The 19,069-nt window shown below is 44.8% G+C and overlaps 1 protein-coding gene across 19 annotated transcripts in view; it reads right to left on the bottom strand.

The window, feature by feature from the left end:
• Positions 1 to 8,262: 8,262 nt before the first annotated feature.
• LOC120821887 (nuclear factor 1 B-type) overlaps positions 8,263 to 19,069 on the bottom strand; it is a 56,178-nt gene continuing 45,371 nt past the window's right edge. For 8 of the 19 annotated variants that reach the window (XM_078106375.1, XM_078106376.1, XM_078106381.1 and 5 more), the window contains 4 exons: positions 18,147 to 18,284; positions 17,698 to 17,799; positions 14,185 to 14,273; positions 8,263 to 11,020 (listed from right to left, as the gene is read on the bottom strand). In XM_078106375.1, coding sequence (XP_077962501.1) covers positions 10,888 to 11,020; positions 14,185 to 14,273; positions 17,698 to 17,799; positions 18,147 to 18,284 — 462 coding nt within the window. In that variant the 3' untranslated portion in view covers positions 8,263 to 10,887. Of the gene's footprint in view, positions 11,021 to 14,184; positions 14,274 to 17,697; positions 17,800 to 18,145; positions 18,285 to 19,069 lie in introns of all 19 variants that reach the window. The other 11 variants (XM_078106378.1, XM_078106385.1, XM_078106386.1 and 8 more) reach the window with 3 other exon arrangements.

Below are 19,069 nucleotides of genomic sequence, written 5' to 3'. Positions count from 1 at the left end.
CCCCCCCCCCCCACACACACACACACACCCCACCAAACACGCACACTCCAGCACTGCCACCCCCTGCATCTCCGCTCTGTTTGCCAGCAGTGCACCTGCAGCTTATTATCCAAGCCTTTAGGTTTATAATGTAGCACAGGTGCTAAAGTGCCACAGCACCATTGTAACACACACACATACACACACACGAGTCAACAAACATTTACCAATGTACCAAGGCACCAAAATGGGCATACAGATTTGCAGATGTGCACTGATTAATTAATACTGCGGTTGGTAGGTGCATACTAACCATTGTTCTCAAGGAGCGCACCACTTTGTTTGAGAATTTACATGTTGATACATCAGCTCTAAATTATTCTGACACCAAATTCACTAGATGTCTTTCTTAAACATGATGCTGTTGTGTGGTATATAAAAAGGTAGAGTTACTTTGTTATTTTCCTGTCCAGATTAATTCCTTCTGGCTTTTTCAACGAGCAAATCAAGCCGTTTTACCGACGTGCTGCAGCCATCTGTCCAAAGAAGGCGTAGCATAAAGCTTGATAAAAGGCTCGCTTCTTGACTCACTTGGTGCACACTAACGACGCACTGCAGATCTGATGTTGCACAGCGTGAAGTGATACCATAAAAAATCTGAGGGGAAAAACTCCAGCTATCCTCACAAGATGGTGGATTGCAGGTAAACACTGCAAAAGTCCCAAATGCATGACTTACAGAGGCAGACGGTTCAGAAATCAGTCACATGACTGACATGTCCACGAACGACCCGGTAAGGATGTAGTGTGATAGTTCCCAAATGGCAGTCAGCTTAAAAAAAACAACAATAAAAATAAACTTTGAGCTGAATGAAGTATAGTCCTCGGCATACGAACATCTGTCCGATTTATTTCCATCACACTATGCTGATGTTGTATGTTCAAGGTAATAGAAACATGCACTGATTAAAAAGCTTGGCGTTGGTGCTTTTTACTCTGCTGGGTGATGATTTTGTGTGCTCAATTGATGGGAAACCGCAAGACACTGACCTCAGGCAGCCCGATCCAGACTCAGGGACAGGCCTTGTGGTGACATCTGCTCTTACTCAGGGAGAGCACTTCAGCACTTATAATAAAGCATGTAATCACACCGTTGTGACTTGGGAGTGGACAAAGCAACACTTCATGTGTTCACCGAGTGTATCAGAAATGTTTCTGTTGATCGGATTCATCAGCAATTCACCACTTTGACCCTAATCTGGACAAATATCTACTTGACACCTTTATGATTAATTGCAGAGTCAAAGTTGATCTGTTTTCCTTCCAACACCTGCATGCAATTTTCGCCATGTAAGTGACACAAACAAGAATGTATCTCAATGTAATGTAGGAGGTTATATGCTGCCCGTCAGAACCGACAAAAGGGTTTTTATGTTGTTCATGAGAGCCAGGTCACAGTTTTTCTTCACCCAACACGACAAGCAGAACAGATTGTTCCACATTGCTGAACTATTTTTGCCTTCTATAGATGCATATATAAAGAAATGTCCCAAGTCGTCTTTTGCACAGACAAAATTCTACGGCTGCACCAGCGTCGTAGTGCACAAGCAGGCTGAACTGGAACACACTCTGAGGGTGTTCTCTGCATTTCTTCTCATATTTCAGCCAAACTGCCTCCTCGCCAGGGCCAAGGAATGCATCAAGCGCCATAAATCAGGCACTTGATAGGAACTTGGCGACGGGAGAGCAGTGCAGAGAGCCGTGTTCTGTAGCCACAGTACTGTAAAGATGTTTTAAGGTGAACATTACCATCTTGGAGGATGAGAAAAAACGAGGGGGAGGATGCTTTGATTCAGGGGAGTTTTGTCCAAATGACAGAACAACGAAAGCCCTGCTCACCTCCTTCGACCCTTTGCTTTCCTTCGGTGATTCACTGTGATCACCGGCAGGAATACAGGCCTCACAACCCCCCCTGGTCTAATGTTATTTACGCCGTCCAGTTTGGACTCAGAAACCAGGTCCTCGGTGGTGCAAAGTGTGCGCAGGCAGGGTTGCTTCTGCTCTATCTTGCATCTCCTTTCTCGTCGTGGTGAGAGAACGGGGGTGGAAGGAGTGCATGTAAAGGAGGCAGCCGGCGCTGTGTGTGCCAGGTTTGTTTGTCACATCTCCGCCTGTCTGCGCCTTATGCAAATGGCCATGGGGCTGGGGGGGGGGAGAGGGGTTGGGGCTCCATGGGAAACTGCTGGTGCTAATCCAGCATGTTGAACAGGGGAGGAGACGAGCACTTTTCAATAAAGCACCCCCACCCCTCTGTCAAGTCATACACACAAACACACACACACACACACACACACACACACACACACACACACATAAACGGCACGTTCTCATCCAATGTGCCTGTATGCTTACGAACAAACATCACAGGGGGGGTCGGAGGGGCGACACAAAGAGGCACACATGAGTTTGCTTCCTCTCTCACTCTCTCACACACACACAGGCACCGAACACCTGTTTCTTTTTCCGCGCATCCAAACAGACATGCTTTAATATGTGAACAAATCCCACGATCTTAAGACCCGCTCTCAATCCGCCGGGTGTAATAGCAGGGTGCTTTCAATGAGATAACAACAACCCCCAGTGTGATCGGGCTGTACTACCACGAAAAGATAGACTAATAACACGCTCCAGCCACAGTCCATGACTTAGACTATGAAATTTATGCAAATTTGTGTGGGAATACACGAAGCTGAGATGACTATTTAGGAGTAGTGCATCTTCAAGCAGCCCTCTTTTATTCCCAGAGACGTCTTCAAGACGCAGGCTGTTCTCTGATGTCTCGCGTGTTCCTTCAGAAAGGCTGAAGTTCTACTTCGACAGAAATGGGCCCACATTTGTTCGATACCTCCAAATATTAGTTGGTTAATGAAAATGCTTTTTTTTTACATTTGTCTGTTAAATATGAAACTACAACTAGGATGATTTGATTAGCTTAGGATAAATACTGGAACAATAGGGAAACAGCTAGCTCAAACTCGCTATATTGCTACCCACAACAATTTCTTAAGATTTTGAATTAATCGTTTAAGTGCAGTCTTGGTTACTGGAACTTCTTTCTTTGTGTATTTGTGGAAATGTGTGTTTTTATTTGAATGGATTTCAATGTCTTATTAACTTTTTGTATTGCAACAAACATTGTTTACACTATGAAACATTAATCTTTCTCTCCGTCATAGACCAACAAAAAAAAATCTGCGCATATTTTGCTTTGATGACTTCCTGCTAGATAAAGTGTATTAGACTCATACTTTGATGCTAACAGACGGCATCAAAGTATATTATTATATTCTCCCATAAAACTTGGTGATGTGACAGAAGTCTTTGTGCTGGCATTGGCTCGTGTCCAACACTCCCAGTCCAGCCTCTGCACTGGCAGGGTTGTGTGAGAGTCCTCGCTGTGCTCCCCTCCCCGCCCCCACTCTCCATTCTCTCTTTGGTACGCAGTCAAGACGCGAGTTGGAGAACCACGAGGCGCCGTTACCTCTCGTGGATCCACGAGGGTATAGAGGAAGGGGGAAAAAAATACAAAGAACTGGACAAACACAAAGGCAATCAACAAATCCCCTTCGCTTGAGCCCTCCGAAACATAATAGGGCCAAATCATCATCTATTTAGCTTCGTCAAATCACCGAGAGCCGGCCTTGATATAAGAGAGTGGAAAATATGTAGGGTACAAGACGCTGCCAAGACCCTCACCGGCTAGAGCCCCCTATTGAAGCCAGATGTTGACTCGACTGGCCAATTTTGATAAATGGCATGATGATTACCATTATAGATCTGGTAATTTTATATCAGCGTGCTACATTGTTGGTCCTCTTTAATGATCGGCAAATGAACTCCGGTTTTTGCCCCAGGCCAGGTGGGCTTTAATGTGCTAAATATGCACTACCTCACCCAGCCACCAGGGAACGCGCCTCTGTGTGCGGACGCGGCGCTGAGCCTTGCGGGTGCTCGGAATCGTGGGCCACTGATGGTGCCCGTTGTTATCATCAAGTGTCCAGCTGAGCCTTGAGCAAATCGCACTCCCATAACAAGACTTAATTGGTGCTTTGGGCTGACTTTTGCCTCTTGCAATGTCCTCAATCCCATTAGAAGGGCTTACTAGATCAGAGCGTCATGTACTTGACACAGTGACCCAGATGGCTGTTACCTAGCACGACCGTCCGAGGCCCCTGCAGACTGCCGCGGTCCAAACACCGAGGTCGGTCTCCCCTTCTTTAGGGATTGGGGTATTAAAGTAGATTAGCTGGAGTAATACCAGTGTGGAGCATGAGTATGTGGGGTCATGGGATCACTCCAGGACATGAAATCCAGTGATTAATTCCTCTTCTGAGAATCAACAAAATCCAATTAGTTTAATACCTAAAGTCAAATAGTCGTCTTTCCTGTTTTGAAGCGCTGTCCTCATTCCACCTCTGCAGCCATTACTTACCTTGTTTTGCTCTCAGAATCAGAGATTTTCCTGAGTGAGGTGATCTTGAACTTATAAGAGATCAGTCAGTTCCTCTCATCTGTTTTAGGCCGTGCACGCAAACGACTGAGTTGCAAGTTTGATTGTGGTTCTTTGAACTTCACTTAACTTTGAAATATAACATCTCAAAATAATACATTTATGGAACGCATAACAACACTGAGTATTTTATAACCAGACTCGAATTTCCCTTTCAAGATTTTCCCACAATTTTCGGGCGTGAACACAGAAATGTCGCAGTTCAACTGAACATCACACGTGGATTGAATCTGATGCAAGACCTCAAACAGGAACTTTTTTGTTTAGGTTTCAAACTGCAATCATTCAAAAATCATGCATAAAACAAACACAAGAAGGAGCCACGTCAGAAAAGTCTTTTTTGTAGCATAGCTCATTTTATTGTTTAAACAGTTTTGCATAGGAAATATATCCACTTCCAGTAATTGACTGCAGTAAAAACAGCTGCTAGCAGTATAGGCTGGATATAACAGTAACAATCACAAAAAAGTTGAGCCTATATTTACACTGATTTTAATCTTGTGGCAATTTTAGCCCCTGCACCAAATGTAACCAGCTTGAAGGCATCGCCTAATGCTCGGCATTTCTAAAATTAATTAAAAAAAGGGATATCAAGGCCTTCGCTATACAGTTCACAATGGACACCTGTGGCTCCTAAACTGTCAATGAAAAGATAAAAAACAAAAAAGGTTTCCAAAAAAGTCCTCTAAAACGTACATTCAGATACATACATAGACCTTTGCAAACACTTGCAGTGTAACTACGATCACTACTGGAGACTGTTTACATATCGTTTTGTTGGTGTTGTTGTTGTTGTCAGCTATATATAATTCCACATTGAATCATGAAGTCAAAATGTGTGCGCAGAGGGACGTAAAAGTGCCACAAGACCCAAAAGTAAGCCAGTCTTGCACAGAAAACTGGCGAGTAATCTTAAGAAAAGATGTTAGTTCATCCTTTCGCTCCTCTAAATGTAGCACTGCCCCCCCACACTCTTCCCCACCCCCTCCCTAAAACAAAAAAAGAGAAAGAAAAGAAATAGAAGAATTAACATTTCCTCTCAATGTTTGAACAAGCTTGATGTGGGCATTGTGTGCGGATATAATTAATAAATTGCAAAAAAAAAATAAAGACCATCAAAGAAGTAATATTAAGCATTTTTCTAGACGAGTTTGCCACATTCTGTTCTGCGTGATGGTGTTTTTCCTTGTCACATATGAAAGTAAGTCTATCACATTTTACAATTATATACAATAGACACTTGACCAGGCACTGCATTGCTATCTGTTTGTCTTCTTTTGGTGAATATTACATCCTGTAAAAATGCTGGTTTTTATGTTTGATAACAACCTGATGCCAAGTGACTAGCAGCCAGCCAACGTATGGAAGGTGTGTATTGCTCACGTGGGATGAAAATTAAGTTCTAATCTTTTGCTTCTAAGTGTGCATGTATTCGCACAGAGTGCGTGAGACATTCCGACAAAAGTAAAATCGCACATATTGCGTGAGTGCCAAAAGGTCGTCCTCGCAGTTGTCCTGATTCTCGGTGATCGTAGTGATCAATGACATAATACTTTCTAAAATAAGGTTACTGCGAGTTTCAAATCTGCCGTAAGTACAGCTCCTTCTGGCGGGTGGAACACAAACTTTTGTATAGTTACAAGAGCTGTCTGACCGACGACAATCACTCCCTGCGTACTGTGGCGAAACGGAACCATGCGCAACTACACCAGCTAATATCAGCTGGAAGGTACAGTACCCTATTCTGAAGCACCTGCAGTTTAAGTAATATTTGTAGTGAGAATAAAGTGTTTTACCAAATGACATCAGGCATCGACAGCATGTGGAATGTGCAAAATGAGCGATGCCTAGATGTTTCTACTGATTTTTAAAGAGATATATATTTAAGAGAGAGTCGTCTGCGTAAGACGGCTAGAAATTGTCCGTCCGAATCTGCTCTATGTCGCCTTGCAACGTCTCCTCCGTGAAAGAAAGAAAAAAGAGAAACCAGCTCATAGATTCATGGAGGAAGTTTGTCACCACAGATTTTTACCCTGCTTCGCGCTTTCGGCCAGGTGCAATCTGGGGCCTTTTCTACGGCTTAAGTGAGGTCGCCCCCAGCTGCTACAAGAAGCACACTCACACCGAGATCTCGTTGGACAAGAATTCACACCCCCCCAAAAAATGAGATAAACCACATCACACTTGCTATGGCCACGCTAAGGAAAGAACAACAATTCAAATATTCATGACGTGTTTCCCAAATGGAAAAATCTAAGCACTAAGCAAGATAAGAAATAATAATACTTATAATTAAAAAAAGCCTTCATTGTTGTTTTTTTAATATTAATGTCTGTATAGAATATGTCCCCCGTTTTACTTTACATACAATAATACAAGCGATGAAAACACTTTAGACTCTACTAATTGGGAAAGCCTGGAGAGTTCTAACTCAAATCCAGCCTCCAAAACAAAAACCCAACTTAAAATTAGCTTCTTTTTCTTTCCTAAAATGGAATTGACTTATTTTCCCCCAGAATTGAAGATTTACAAATAAGGGCTTAAGAGGAGAAGTCTCAAAAAAAGTTTACAGTGTACAAACTCCTGTCCCACGGCAGGCTTTTTTTTTTCAATAGAAAGACCCCCTTCTTCTCTCATTGTGTTGTGTCAGAGGCACTCGATCACACATCCAGCTCAAAAAAAGTCACATACACACACACACACACACACACACACGGGTGCGCGCATGCACGCATACGCTCAAGCTGCCAATGCAGTTGAAGCCCACAGACTACTGCTATCGACGCGATCAGGACATTTACCTTTATGTACAGTCTCCTATTCAAATAAACACCAACAGCACAGTGACCCTGACACATTTTTATCACACACACACACACACACACACGCAATGGCCAAAGGCTGCAAAGCACTTGTAGATTTTCTTTTAAAATAACTAAATAAAAGATTAAAACAACAAAACAAGACAGTGCACATAAAACGGGGTGACTTTTTTTTCCGTTTGAAAAATTCTGCATAAGATATCTGGGTGACGACGGAGAAATCGAGCTTGACTTGAGGATTATTTTAAAAAATGTTTTCTGCTTCTTAGTCCCCTGCTGACAAAAGCCGGAGAGTCCCCGGTACTACCGTCTCTCCGAGGGGGAGCATTTCTTCCACGATTGTAGGGAAAGAGTGCAAAAGGTGTCACAGCAGCATACGAGGCGCTGCTCTCACTGTGAGAAAAGTCGTGTTTGATTTTTTTCCGGTAAGATAATGATCATATAAATAATGCCCTGTAAAACGCCTGAGAGATGGAGTTTAAGACTAGATTCAACACACTGCACGGGGGGAAGAAGACGATTGCCTATGTGCTAGTTAAGTGCTATATTTTTCTCATTTATAGTGGATCCTAGTTAAGCTTCTACCGGGCCACTGGACAGGAAGTCAGGAAACGCCACGCTTCTGTGGCTCCCATATTTACTCCAACGTGCTCTACTGGGGCTCTCTGCTGGGGAAGTATCTCAGGAATTGACATATGTGCACATCGTATATACATTTATACAAATCTACTACTTATAAAATACTTTCTAAAGGCTTGCTTGAGCCTGTCTGGCACTGATTTAGACAGGTCTCACTAGCATTAGTCGGTGTGTGATTGTTGCGCGGGTCACAGGCCACTTCACTGATGTGTTTAAGGCATCTACTTGGGAATTGCATTCGGTGACGTCTAGTAGAGCAACGGGGTAGTAGTCGATACAAGCGTGCAACAGGAACTGTCGCCGGCTTTAAGGGATCTATGAGAGAATTGGATTCTACGCAAAATGATTTCTTAAAATGATTGTCATACTCAAGTCAAGCCGTCTCCCCCCCACGTGAAATATATGAGCTCCTTCGAGGTCACATGCTAGCACCCCGGGTGGAAAGTTGAAAGTTGACAGTCACAGTAGACCAATCAGTGACTTTGCAGCCGTAGAAAGACCAAGGGTGCGTTTCTTTTTAAGTACTTTTAGAAAAAATACCGCCCCTCTTACTAAAGTTCCCAAATTGAAAATACACTGGAACACGTCTAACCGTTATTCGGTAGGACTATTAGCTAAATAAAGAAGGAGAAGAAAAAAAAAAAAAAAAGACCACGTGATGAACTGCATAGAAAGCAGTCACCACATTGGTCGATAAAAAAATAAAAACACCCACAACAACAACAACAACAACAACATCATCAACAACAACGACAACGACAAACAACGATATCAACAAACAAAAAGCATTACAATATTATCTATCTCCAAACTAGCCTCTAATAATTGACGCATCTATAAGCACTACCTACATAGGCAAAACTTGGTATTGCATAATTTTCATAATTCTGAATTCCACCCTCCACAATAGTAATTGGAAGATGAACAAAATGAGCATTGAAAAATAAGGAAAACAAAAGATGAAAGGTTATTAGAAGAAACCACCAAAATACTGAAAGAAAAAAACAAAACGCTGGTTGATTACAAACTTTAGAACGGCAACTATACACAGCCTTGATATGCAACGTAACTGTGAGATAGAGTAGTACATAAAGTTAAAAATCAACAATATCATTCAGAGTACAAAACGATTCTTATCATAAAAATGTTAATTTTTTTTTCTATAATGATAAATGCAGCAAAAACAAGTGTAGTGATGTCTCTATATTCAAAGGCAAGGCACGTAATGTGGACTATATGTCATCGTGCAAATTAAGAGTATTGGAGAGATTTTCCTGGTATAAATATGTCTGGACTGGAGAGGCAATGGCTGTGAACATGCCGTGCACAATTCTAAATTTCAGGGATTTGCCACCACCTGGATTCATCATTTCAGTTTTCAACCTCTTCCACTGCAGCTTTACACGTAAAGCCTACTGTACATTTGATGAATTGTACATTTCCATTAATAAACATTTTGCATTACTTTTTTTTGTAAACACAAGCTTTAAAAGCTGACGGCCAAATGCATATGCTCTTGATCTTATCTTGAACATTTTTTTTTAAAAATAAACGTGAAATGCCATATTTATACACCATGTGTGTCACATTTCTTTACCTATGTTCGGTTATTTTTTCCCCCAAAATAAATTAAAATAAAACTCCCCGTAATGATGGGGAGGGCTCAAAAGAAGTGCTGGTTTTGCCCGACGCTGTACAGGTAGCTTAGTGCTTGCCTTCAAATGACTTCCACTCTTGAAGTCTTTCTCATGTGAGAAGGATATGTGACTGAAATCAAATTCAAATGTTTTCTTTAACATTTTACCCATACAACCATTTAATATTAATCCCCCATCCTTTAGAGTCCTAGGGCTGACAGACTGATAGCTTCCCTTCAAAAAACAAATTGCACTCGCCTCTATCGACATTTTCGTGTTCTCCGTCTTTTTAAGTCCTTTTGTAAAGGAGTTGCAAATTCTTTAATGAGGGGTCCAATCTCAAGCCAGACGTTTAGTGTTTTTTGAAAACCGCATCAAGAGTTCTCAACTCTTTCTCCGTAAGTATTTACGTTAATTCTTGAAGTAAGTAGTAGTTAAGAATAAACACAAGTCAACACATTTTCTGAACAAAGAGTCGTATCACAGTAAACTGAAATCAAAAGAAACACTCTGAATTCACTTTTTTTTGTTTGTTTTGTTCCTATGGTGCACACAGTGAATCGTTTCATCAGGGAAAGCCTCTTTTCAAGAGGTCTGTTCGGAGAACTTGAGAGTTTCGGAGCCATCCACCAGGCAGAAGGTGTCGATACGCAAACCTCTTCACCTGTGTGTGTGTGTGTGTGTGTGTGTGTGTGTGTGTGTGTGTGTGTGTGTGTGTGTGTGTGCGTGTGTGAGAATCAAGATTGTACAACTTCCCCTCAACATGGAAAAATAGTCGGAATTGCCGCTAAGAGACTAGAGTGTCATGCAATAAAACATTAAGGCATCTATACATCACAGTATTTGAATGGATTGAAAAGTTCTGCAAACACAACAACTGACTGGTGGGTGGGTGAGTGGGCCGGGCAGCAGACCTGAAGCTTCAGCTTTCTATCCTTTTTCCTCCGAACCAACCCTCTTCTTCACTTCGCGGCCAGTGTCCTTAATGTGGAGGGGCGGGGCGGGTGGGATGGGGGGGCGGCAGAGAAGGGGTCACGGAAGGGACGGGACTGGGAGGGGGGGGGGGATTTGTGCAGCTCGTGCTGCTTGCTGGTTTCATCCATGGCTGCGGACACCTTTAGTGCTGACCGTGCACCGCCAGCACCCCCGCCAACGCGTTCGTCCTGGGAGGGTGGGATGAGGGTATGGGGGTGGGGGGGTGGGGGGGTGGGGGGGGGGGGGGGTATCCGGCCTCCGTGTACTCAGTTCCCCGTCTCGGCGGGGACCAGCGGCTCACCAATGATGTTTATGCTGTAGTTCTGGTGGACATTTGTTGGCAGAATCGGCGTCCCGTTCGACACTTGGAATGGAACTAAGCTCGCCCAGGTACCAGGACTGCGGAGAGGGAGACAGGGGGGGAAAGAAAGAGGGGGGGAGGGAGGGGGAGAGGGACAGAAACGGATAAAGACGGAGAGATTAGTCACGTGCCATTAACTCCGTTTGTGCTGCATGCAGTCAAAATCAGGAATCTTTCTTTCAATTATACTGAACACTGCTCCGCTAACAAACAGCGTCAGTGCTCTGCTGACAGTCATCAAGGCTCAAGGTCTCACTTCTGTTGTGCTCAGACAGAAAAGGGGTGACGGCAGAAAGAAAAAAATGGCAGCACCGGCTCATTAATTTAATGTAAGCTGAGGTGATTCCACTTGATTCCCGGTGAAGGACATAATGCGAGAGGGCCGCGCACAGGGCCCTCCTCTCTGCATTGACGGCGGTACAGAAGAGCACGGGGGGAGGGGGGGGGTGATCGGTGGTGGGGGAGGAGGGACATTGAGGGGCGGGGGTCCCCCACACAAAGCTGTCCCATCCCTATTCATCTCACGCTAATGGCAAAACAACACAGCGATTGTTCCCGAGGAGCAACGGCGCTAACTGAAAACGCGAGCAGGGAACAAACAGCATGTTGTTCCCGTGGGGTGCTGCTCTACGGAGATGTCAGATAATTAGCCCCCCCCCCCGAGTGTCCTCTCGGCTTGAGAGTACCGGTGTCTGACCATAACCTTCGACTTTCTATCCCCCGATGTGTTAGAGAGGGCAGAGAAGGATGACGTGGAAAAAGTGGAGAAGAAGAATGATGAGGAGGAGGGTCGTTCTCTAAAAAAAAAAAAAAAGGAACAAAAACCAAGAGGACGAGGCTCGAGTCTGAAGATGCCGCCTCGCAGAGGTGGAACACAGACGTGATTCTTTGTGAAGCTTCATCAGAAGACAACACAGTCTGCGTTCATGAAAGCCACCAGTCTGCACATTATACAAATCACTAGTCACTAGGCCGCTCTTTAGCTTGAAACAATAGAAGTGCAAATTCAATTCCCCTCATGGCTTAAAAGAGTCTCTCCAATGGAGATGAAAAGAAAGAATGACGGGGAAGAGACCATACGCGCGGAAAACATAAACAACCGCCGCTCAAGTTTTAGATCGGCCGTGCAAAGAGTTAAAAACAATCTCAAGGCTAATCCCCTCGGGCAGTCTCCCCCCCTGTCCAGCCCGTCCTCATGCTCTCCCCTCTCTCTCCTGCTTTCTTCCCTCCTCCTTCCTCTTTGGCCCTGCCAAAAATCATCCGACAGGAAAGGGGGGATTAAGTTTTCCCTACCTTGCTGAACAAAGAGCGCACAGAGTGGCTTGAGGCTGCAGCTTTCTCTTCTCCCCCCGTTCGTTCGCTTTCTTTCTTTCTTTCTTCCTTTCTATCCGGCTCCTCTCTTCCATCCCTGTCCTTACGAGGCTCCTCTCAGGTAATGGCAACATTAGGAGGACCACACAGCTGCAAAAGCCGACTTTCGGGCCTCTGTGTCCGCTACACCCGGCAGATCGGTATTAATCTTGTTAAGATTGATGGCCGCCAGCGCGTATCTGCATCCCACAACTAAACCGGGCAGGGGTTTTATGGAAGGAACCCCCACTATGAAGTGGCTGGTTGAAATCAATTGAAATCCTACAGTTGGGACTTCTTCAGCATGAAATGCAGAAATTCCATATATTTTGTCTTTGTCTTGAATTCCTTTCCCCATCTTCCTGCACTCCAGGCAGCTACGGATAATAAAAGGTGCGACCTCGATTGCTGCATTTCCTGAGGTAACCTTCAAGATGGCCTCCCCTTGCCCTGTCCAAGCTCCCAAACCTCACTAATTCTACTCCCCGCGAGCACAGCCGGGGCATACAGCGTGCTTCGTTTAAGGATTAGCTCCCTAAATTAGATTATCTAATGGCATCTTAATGGATTGCTGACCCATTTCCTGCACAATGGCAACATGCGAGTCTGGCAGCGTTTTAATTTGTGGGCTACTACTGAAGAGGCACAGCGCGGCGCTCCGTTTAAAGGGCAAGTGAGATAAAAGAGGAACCTGACTGATTCCATCTATGTGTTGAATGGTTTTACGTGAATAATCCATCATAGAGGGAAAGAAAAAATAGAATGGAATTACCAGTCCGTCTTTGTAACTAAATTAACTAAATTCAGTTGGGATCTATTGTATTTGTGCTCATTACTGTACACGTGGATGCAGCAATGAGGAGTGAGTTGTGTGTGTGTGTGTGTGTGTGTGTGTGTGTGTGTGTGTGTGTGTGTGTGTGTGTGTGTGAGAGAGTAAAATAAGAGTCCTCGCACTGCTGCAGGGGACATTTTCTCTGCTACCTCGGCTGGTCTATTAGGAGGCCTATAGAAGGGGCTTCTGCCGTGTGCATGTGTGTTTGTAAAAGACTTTGTAATTTCAGCTGGCACACACACACACACACACACACACACACACACACACACAGATGATCTACACCTCCGTGGAGAAGGAGAAGAGGGAGACGTAACAGCAAAAAGCTCTGCCATGGTGAACTGTTTTTGTTATTCAACCGGAGAGGGAGAGATACAGTGTGGAGGCAGAGGGGTGGAGGGGTCGAGAGGGGGGGGGCATGATGGACTTTCTCTAACTTTAAGTTAACGAGAGTAAAGCATGACTCCAGCAGAGAGTCAAACAAAGCTAAGCTTGTTAAAATGGGGAAAGTAAAACATCCCAACGTGGCCAAAAAGCTGACCTGAAACGACTTATTCTACATGGTGGTACTACATCCGTTCTAATTACCTTCATCAAGAACCAGAACATTTTGTTTTGGTTGGGTTTGAATCCACAAGGAAAGCTTTGTGTCATTACCTGGAATGAAATTCTAATTTAGTTAAATAATATAATATACTATATAAAAATATATATATGTATATTATTCTGGGAGAAACTGGAAAATTTTGGTGCAGAATAGAAAAAAAAGCAATCCTAATGCTCTCTTGCCAAAACAAAATATAACGTAACACCTCTTCAATTGTAACACTGCCACAAATCAGACAAATTGTGTTTTTATTAGAATTTCTATGTTAATTTCTGAAATGTATGAAAACCAAACAAAGCTTTTGTTTTATGCTGTTATTAATATACGTGTGCGTGTGTGTGTGTGTGTGTGTGCGTGTTTGTGTGGTGCGAGAGAAACAACCGAGAGACGGCATGAAAGAATGAAAAGGTTACCTTTGCCAAGTAATCCCCAAAGTGTCGTCAGTGGCACTGGGGCCATAATGCCTGCCGTTTTGAGTCACGCTCCAGTCACACTTCCTCAGCTGTCAATTGAAACCTAGCAGTCAGATCACTGGGCCAAGACAACTTCCACTTCAGATCACACTACAACTCAACACGGTATACACAAATGCATGCAGAAGAGCCTAGAGCAGGAGGAGCAAGAGTTCAGGACAATGAAAAGACTCCAAAATGAGTCCTAGCTGGTACTGACATTTACAAATAGTGTATGGAATTGAATATGCACTGGGGGAAAAGAACAGTAAAATCAAAACTATGGATAAAACAGACAGAAAAAGCATGCAATCACAGTTAGTGGGTGACAGCTAACCTGGAAGCAAAAAAAACAACAACAACAACAACCGCTGAGTGCGTTAGTCACAAGTGAGTGGCATCATATTGGTAGTTTGTCCGTGAAGGGGGGGGGTCACTGCATTTTTAAGATGGTTAGCTAACGAAGCCATGCAATCCACGGGATGCATGCACCCTGTCGATAATCGGTGCACTTTTAGACAGCGAGGGAGGAGTACGCGTGCCCCCAAGCATGCAGACTTTTTTCATTAGCTAAACTATTCGTATTGATTAGGGGCCAAAAGTACGCCAATGCTAAACAGCGCCACTCACGCACACACACACACACAAACACACACAAACATCCGTCTTTAAGACATGCCAACCGTACATACGGATTACAAATGACTGCAACAAAAAAACAGCCACACACCACCGGCGTCTCCTTTGCATGCATTATGCAAGCGCACGTGTCGGCAATCCAGCTGAGAGCTCTCTGTGCCAAAACCAAGCTGACCTTTGCCCTGTGGTCAACACATTCATTCGGTAATGCACCGGGATGAAACTGCAGCGTTAGCACTCTGCGCGCAGCGGCCGGCGCTCCGCGGAGGCTCTTAAGAGGGATTTAATCAGATATGCGCGTTCACTGAATATTCAAAGCCATTTGCAGCGGTCAAGAAATGTGTTTCTTTCTCTTCCCGGGCACCTGGGCCGAACACATCCGGAGACGGCGATGGCTTCCTGCCCGAGCACGACTTAAACGCAGTGCTGCGGTTATGCGGCTTTATGTTTCGCTGTTGTTTCTCCCGGGGACAAACGCAAAGCAGCGGGAAGAAACCGGGAATGTTAGCCGACGCTAATTAAACGATGGACTCGGATGCAGCGTGATTATTATTTCTATTGGATCGGTAGCTGCTAGAACAACACCGTAGTCGGATGCAGTGCATCTCGTTCCCTGCAGTGTGTGTTGTATCTCTGTGTTCAAGGGAAGGCTGGGAGGACCCCCACCAACCCCACCACCACGCCGCTCTCGCACTCTTCAGCCTGACAAAAGCTGGGAGAGAATGTGCGGTACGGGCCAGACGCTCGGTGCCACCGCTCCTCGAGGGGCTCGCCATCTGTCCGCTGGCACCGGCGAATCAGAGTGGCACGGGGGGGGCAGGGAGGGGAACGTTAGCAAACAGATGCGGGCAGATTGTGGATTAGGATCCTTCCTTAGATAATACCAAATGACATCTGATCACGGATCTCTCCCTGCGGAATGCTAGATGGTGGCATTCCCTGGAGGGGTTAACCAAGGCAAGAGATGAATGGAGGCTTTTTCACACATTCGCTGCCTGGGAATCGTAGAGCAGGTGTGGGACCGTGTGGTGGTGTTGTTTGGTTTGGTTGTCTTTATTTTTTATTTATTTTTGAAGCCTAATGTGTGTGTGTGTGTGTGCCCTGGGAATTCTAGTGGTGCCATATTTTAAAAGTGCTGTGAAAAGTCTAGTTATTAAATAGATTTTGAGTTATTTTTGCATGAATTAAATAATAGAAATATCATTCATGGTTTTTGGAATAAAAGTCTTCAAACTTAATTTAAAGAGATGCAGTGAAGGTTGTGTGTATTACACAAGCAGACCACGCTTAACAATCTGAAATCTGAAATGTGTGTGACTTGTTTCCCTCCCCTACGAGACCCGGCGTCAAACGGGCCGCAGCTAAACACGTAAAAGTGTCGGCGAGCCGCACAGATCGCACGCAGTAAACATCCCCGCGGCCAGATGAGGACAGCGTATTTGGTGAAAGTGTTACTTGGCTCGGTGTCGCCCGGTTTCGCCCGGCCCGGAGCCCAGGCCGTTAAATCATACCAAAGAAAAACAACTGTGACAAGCAGGAGCTCGATGAATCAATTGGAAGACTGTTTACAGTTCATTAAACTGACACATATTCATCTAGATACAGATTTGGCATCCTTCATTATACTTTAAGCAACCGTCTGATCAGACTGCTGCAGCCTTGTGTTCGTAGCCAATTGGGCCTCGGGTTAAAGAAGCAGCAACGACAGCAGCCAAATAAATACAGCTTTTCGTTTTCGCTAAACTTAAAAAATAAAATGAAAAAAAAAAACAAGCAAGAGAAACCCGGCGATCATTATGAGGCTGCGTGCAGATGCATTCAATTAGGTGCGGTTGGAAAAGCCTTGGCCTGAGACCAGCGCTTTCAAGACGGGGGGTGGGGGGGGGGTCCGACAACACCGCAACACCCCAAACCTCGCAGACACTCACAAACACGCACAAACACACCATACGCACACAGGGAGACCACATCTGCTCCAGGACCAGTGCCGGGGCAACGGCGTGACGCCACCGCTAAATATTCAGCCGGTGTGCCGTAAACGAGCGTGCTGATTATATGTGGTATGTGTGCGTGCGAGTGTCTCTGAAGTCATGTGTGAAGGAAATAGTGCCGAGCACATTACACTGTCAGAGGCGCCCGCGTGTCCCATCCATTTTCTGAGCGGCGGCCACAGGATGACAACAAATTTCCGGACCCCGTAAACGCGTGGGAGCGAGGGGCCGTTCTCCCCCCCCCGCCCCACCTTTTTAAAAGCTAACACACGCACTCCGTGTTGTATGTTCATAAATATGACGAGTCAAGAGAAAATATAGTTTTATATATATATATAGTTTTTTTTAGATGCATCTGCATGGGGTATTTACAGCAGGTGAATTCTGCACCGCTTACGGTAATCTGCTAAATAAAATGTATAAAATCTCCTCACGTTCAATCCATGAACTAACTGGGGATGATAAATTATGGGTTTATCATTTCAAAAGGGTCATAAAAATAATATTGCTACTAAAACTAAAACTACTAATAAAAAGCAGAGCCCCCTCGTATGGAACGCAAAAAAAGAGATTATTGATTATTACTAAAATCAATATCTTTAGTTGCATGAAGGCTCAATCCTTTTGAGGTCTGAAAACCGTGTTATTCTTTCACGCCGATAGTGAACGCTATGCTCAACCTCAGCCTACGAGCGCTCTGATCTGATCGAGCAGTGCCTAGAGGATCAAATTCAGAGTGCAGGGATTTCACGTCCGACATGTGGGGAGATGGGGGAGGGAAAATAAAAGGATGAGAGGAGCATGTGAGGTGAGTTCTGGAGGGTGCGGGCGGGAGGGATCTCACCTGTTGCTGGTGAAGGAAGGCTGGGTCTCTTGGGCTCAGGCCTACAAAACGGTTAGCCGTCGGGGTGCCGGGGGCTGAGTAGCCTGGGTAACGTGCCATAACAAAAACACAAATACATGCCTGCATTAAAATGGGATTCTCAGGAACTCACACAGAGCGGTTGCTTTTTTTCTACAACCATCAGTCGCAAACCACCAGCAGTAAAGTGCATTAAACTGTACGTGGAGACCCACAAGATTCAACTTTGCGCACACTGTCATTCTTCAGGCACTTGGACATTTGTTTGACAAGCGTGGGAGCATTTTTTTATAAATACTATTTTTTTTCCCATCATTTAGATATATCTTTTTTCATTTTGGAGATGATTTTAGAACACCAGCTGAAAAAATGCGGCGTACATTGCGTAGATGTTCACACGAGGTATCAGTCACGGATGGTAGGGCCTCACCTTCTGTGGATGTGGTGATGGGCTTGGTGTCCGACATGGAGAGCGAGACGGGTCGCACGGCGCCGTGGTGCGGGGAGGGAGCCAGGACCGGGGCGAAGTGGCCCGGGACCTTTCCGACCACCTGACCACTGCTGTTAGGCTGCAGGGGGACGGACAACAACAAAGAAAAAAACTGTTCAACAAGGGAGAGCTGCGTCACCAGAATGAAACCGCCTACGTGAGGACATGCAGACCGTGTCCATCGACCTACGTTTACAAGCTGTTGCTTGCTTGTAAATGTGGTAGATCTCAACAAAACAATACCAGCCCGTAAAAAACAACACCACTAAAGGAACTAAATGTCCTAGCTTTGTTTCTGGGGTACTTTGTTGATTTGCACAAAAACAAAAGGTGACTAGACCGCTCACTCTTGCACTTAATGCTCCATCGGAGGAAAAAGATTTAAGTACCTTCGCTGTGTTGTCAAAGTTATTACTGAAACTCTGGGGGGGGTGGGAGGAGGGGGCGGGGGGGGGGTGGGCACGAGCATCAATAGTTCCTCAGTCACTGACGATGGACTTCCTACACGCTTTTAAACAATCATTTTTAAAAAGAGCTCATGAATGGAAGTTAGGAAGGACCTCGGGCATGAAAAGGCTGAGCGAGGCGTGGGGCTGCGGGACTGTATGTATAGAGACAGAAATAAAGGAAGCTAGTGGGAGCTGCTCTTTGCAGACGGCTGGAGACTGTCTGGGGCGTTCATTGCAGTTCAAAACTCAAAACAGGCCTTTTTGGAATTGAATTGTGTCCATGGGGTTCCCTTCGATGTGAATAGAATGTTTAATTAGAGTGTAATATAATCTGCGTTAAAGCAAGCATAAAAACATTCTGGCACCCAGCCATGGGATTATAAACGCAGTGTTATTTGCTGAGCCCCCGCGACAC

Source organism: Gasterosteus aculeatus, chromosome 7 (assembly GCF_964276395.1).
Source record: "Gasterosteus aculeatus chromosome 7, fGasAcu3.hap1.1, whole genome shotgun sequence".
Taxonomy (NCBI): domain Eukaryota; kingdom Metazoa; phylum Chordata; class Actinopteri; order Perciformes; family Gasterosteidae; genus Gasterosteus; species Gasterosteus aculeatus.
This window is presented reverse-complemented; position numbering and strand designations above follow the sequence as displayed.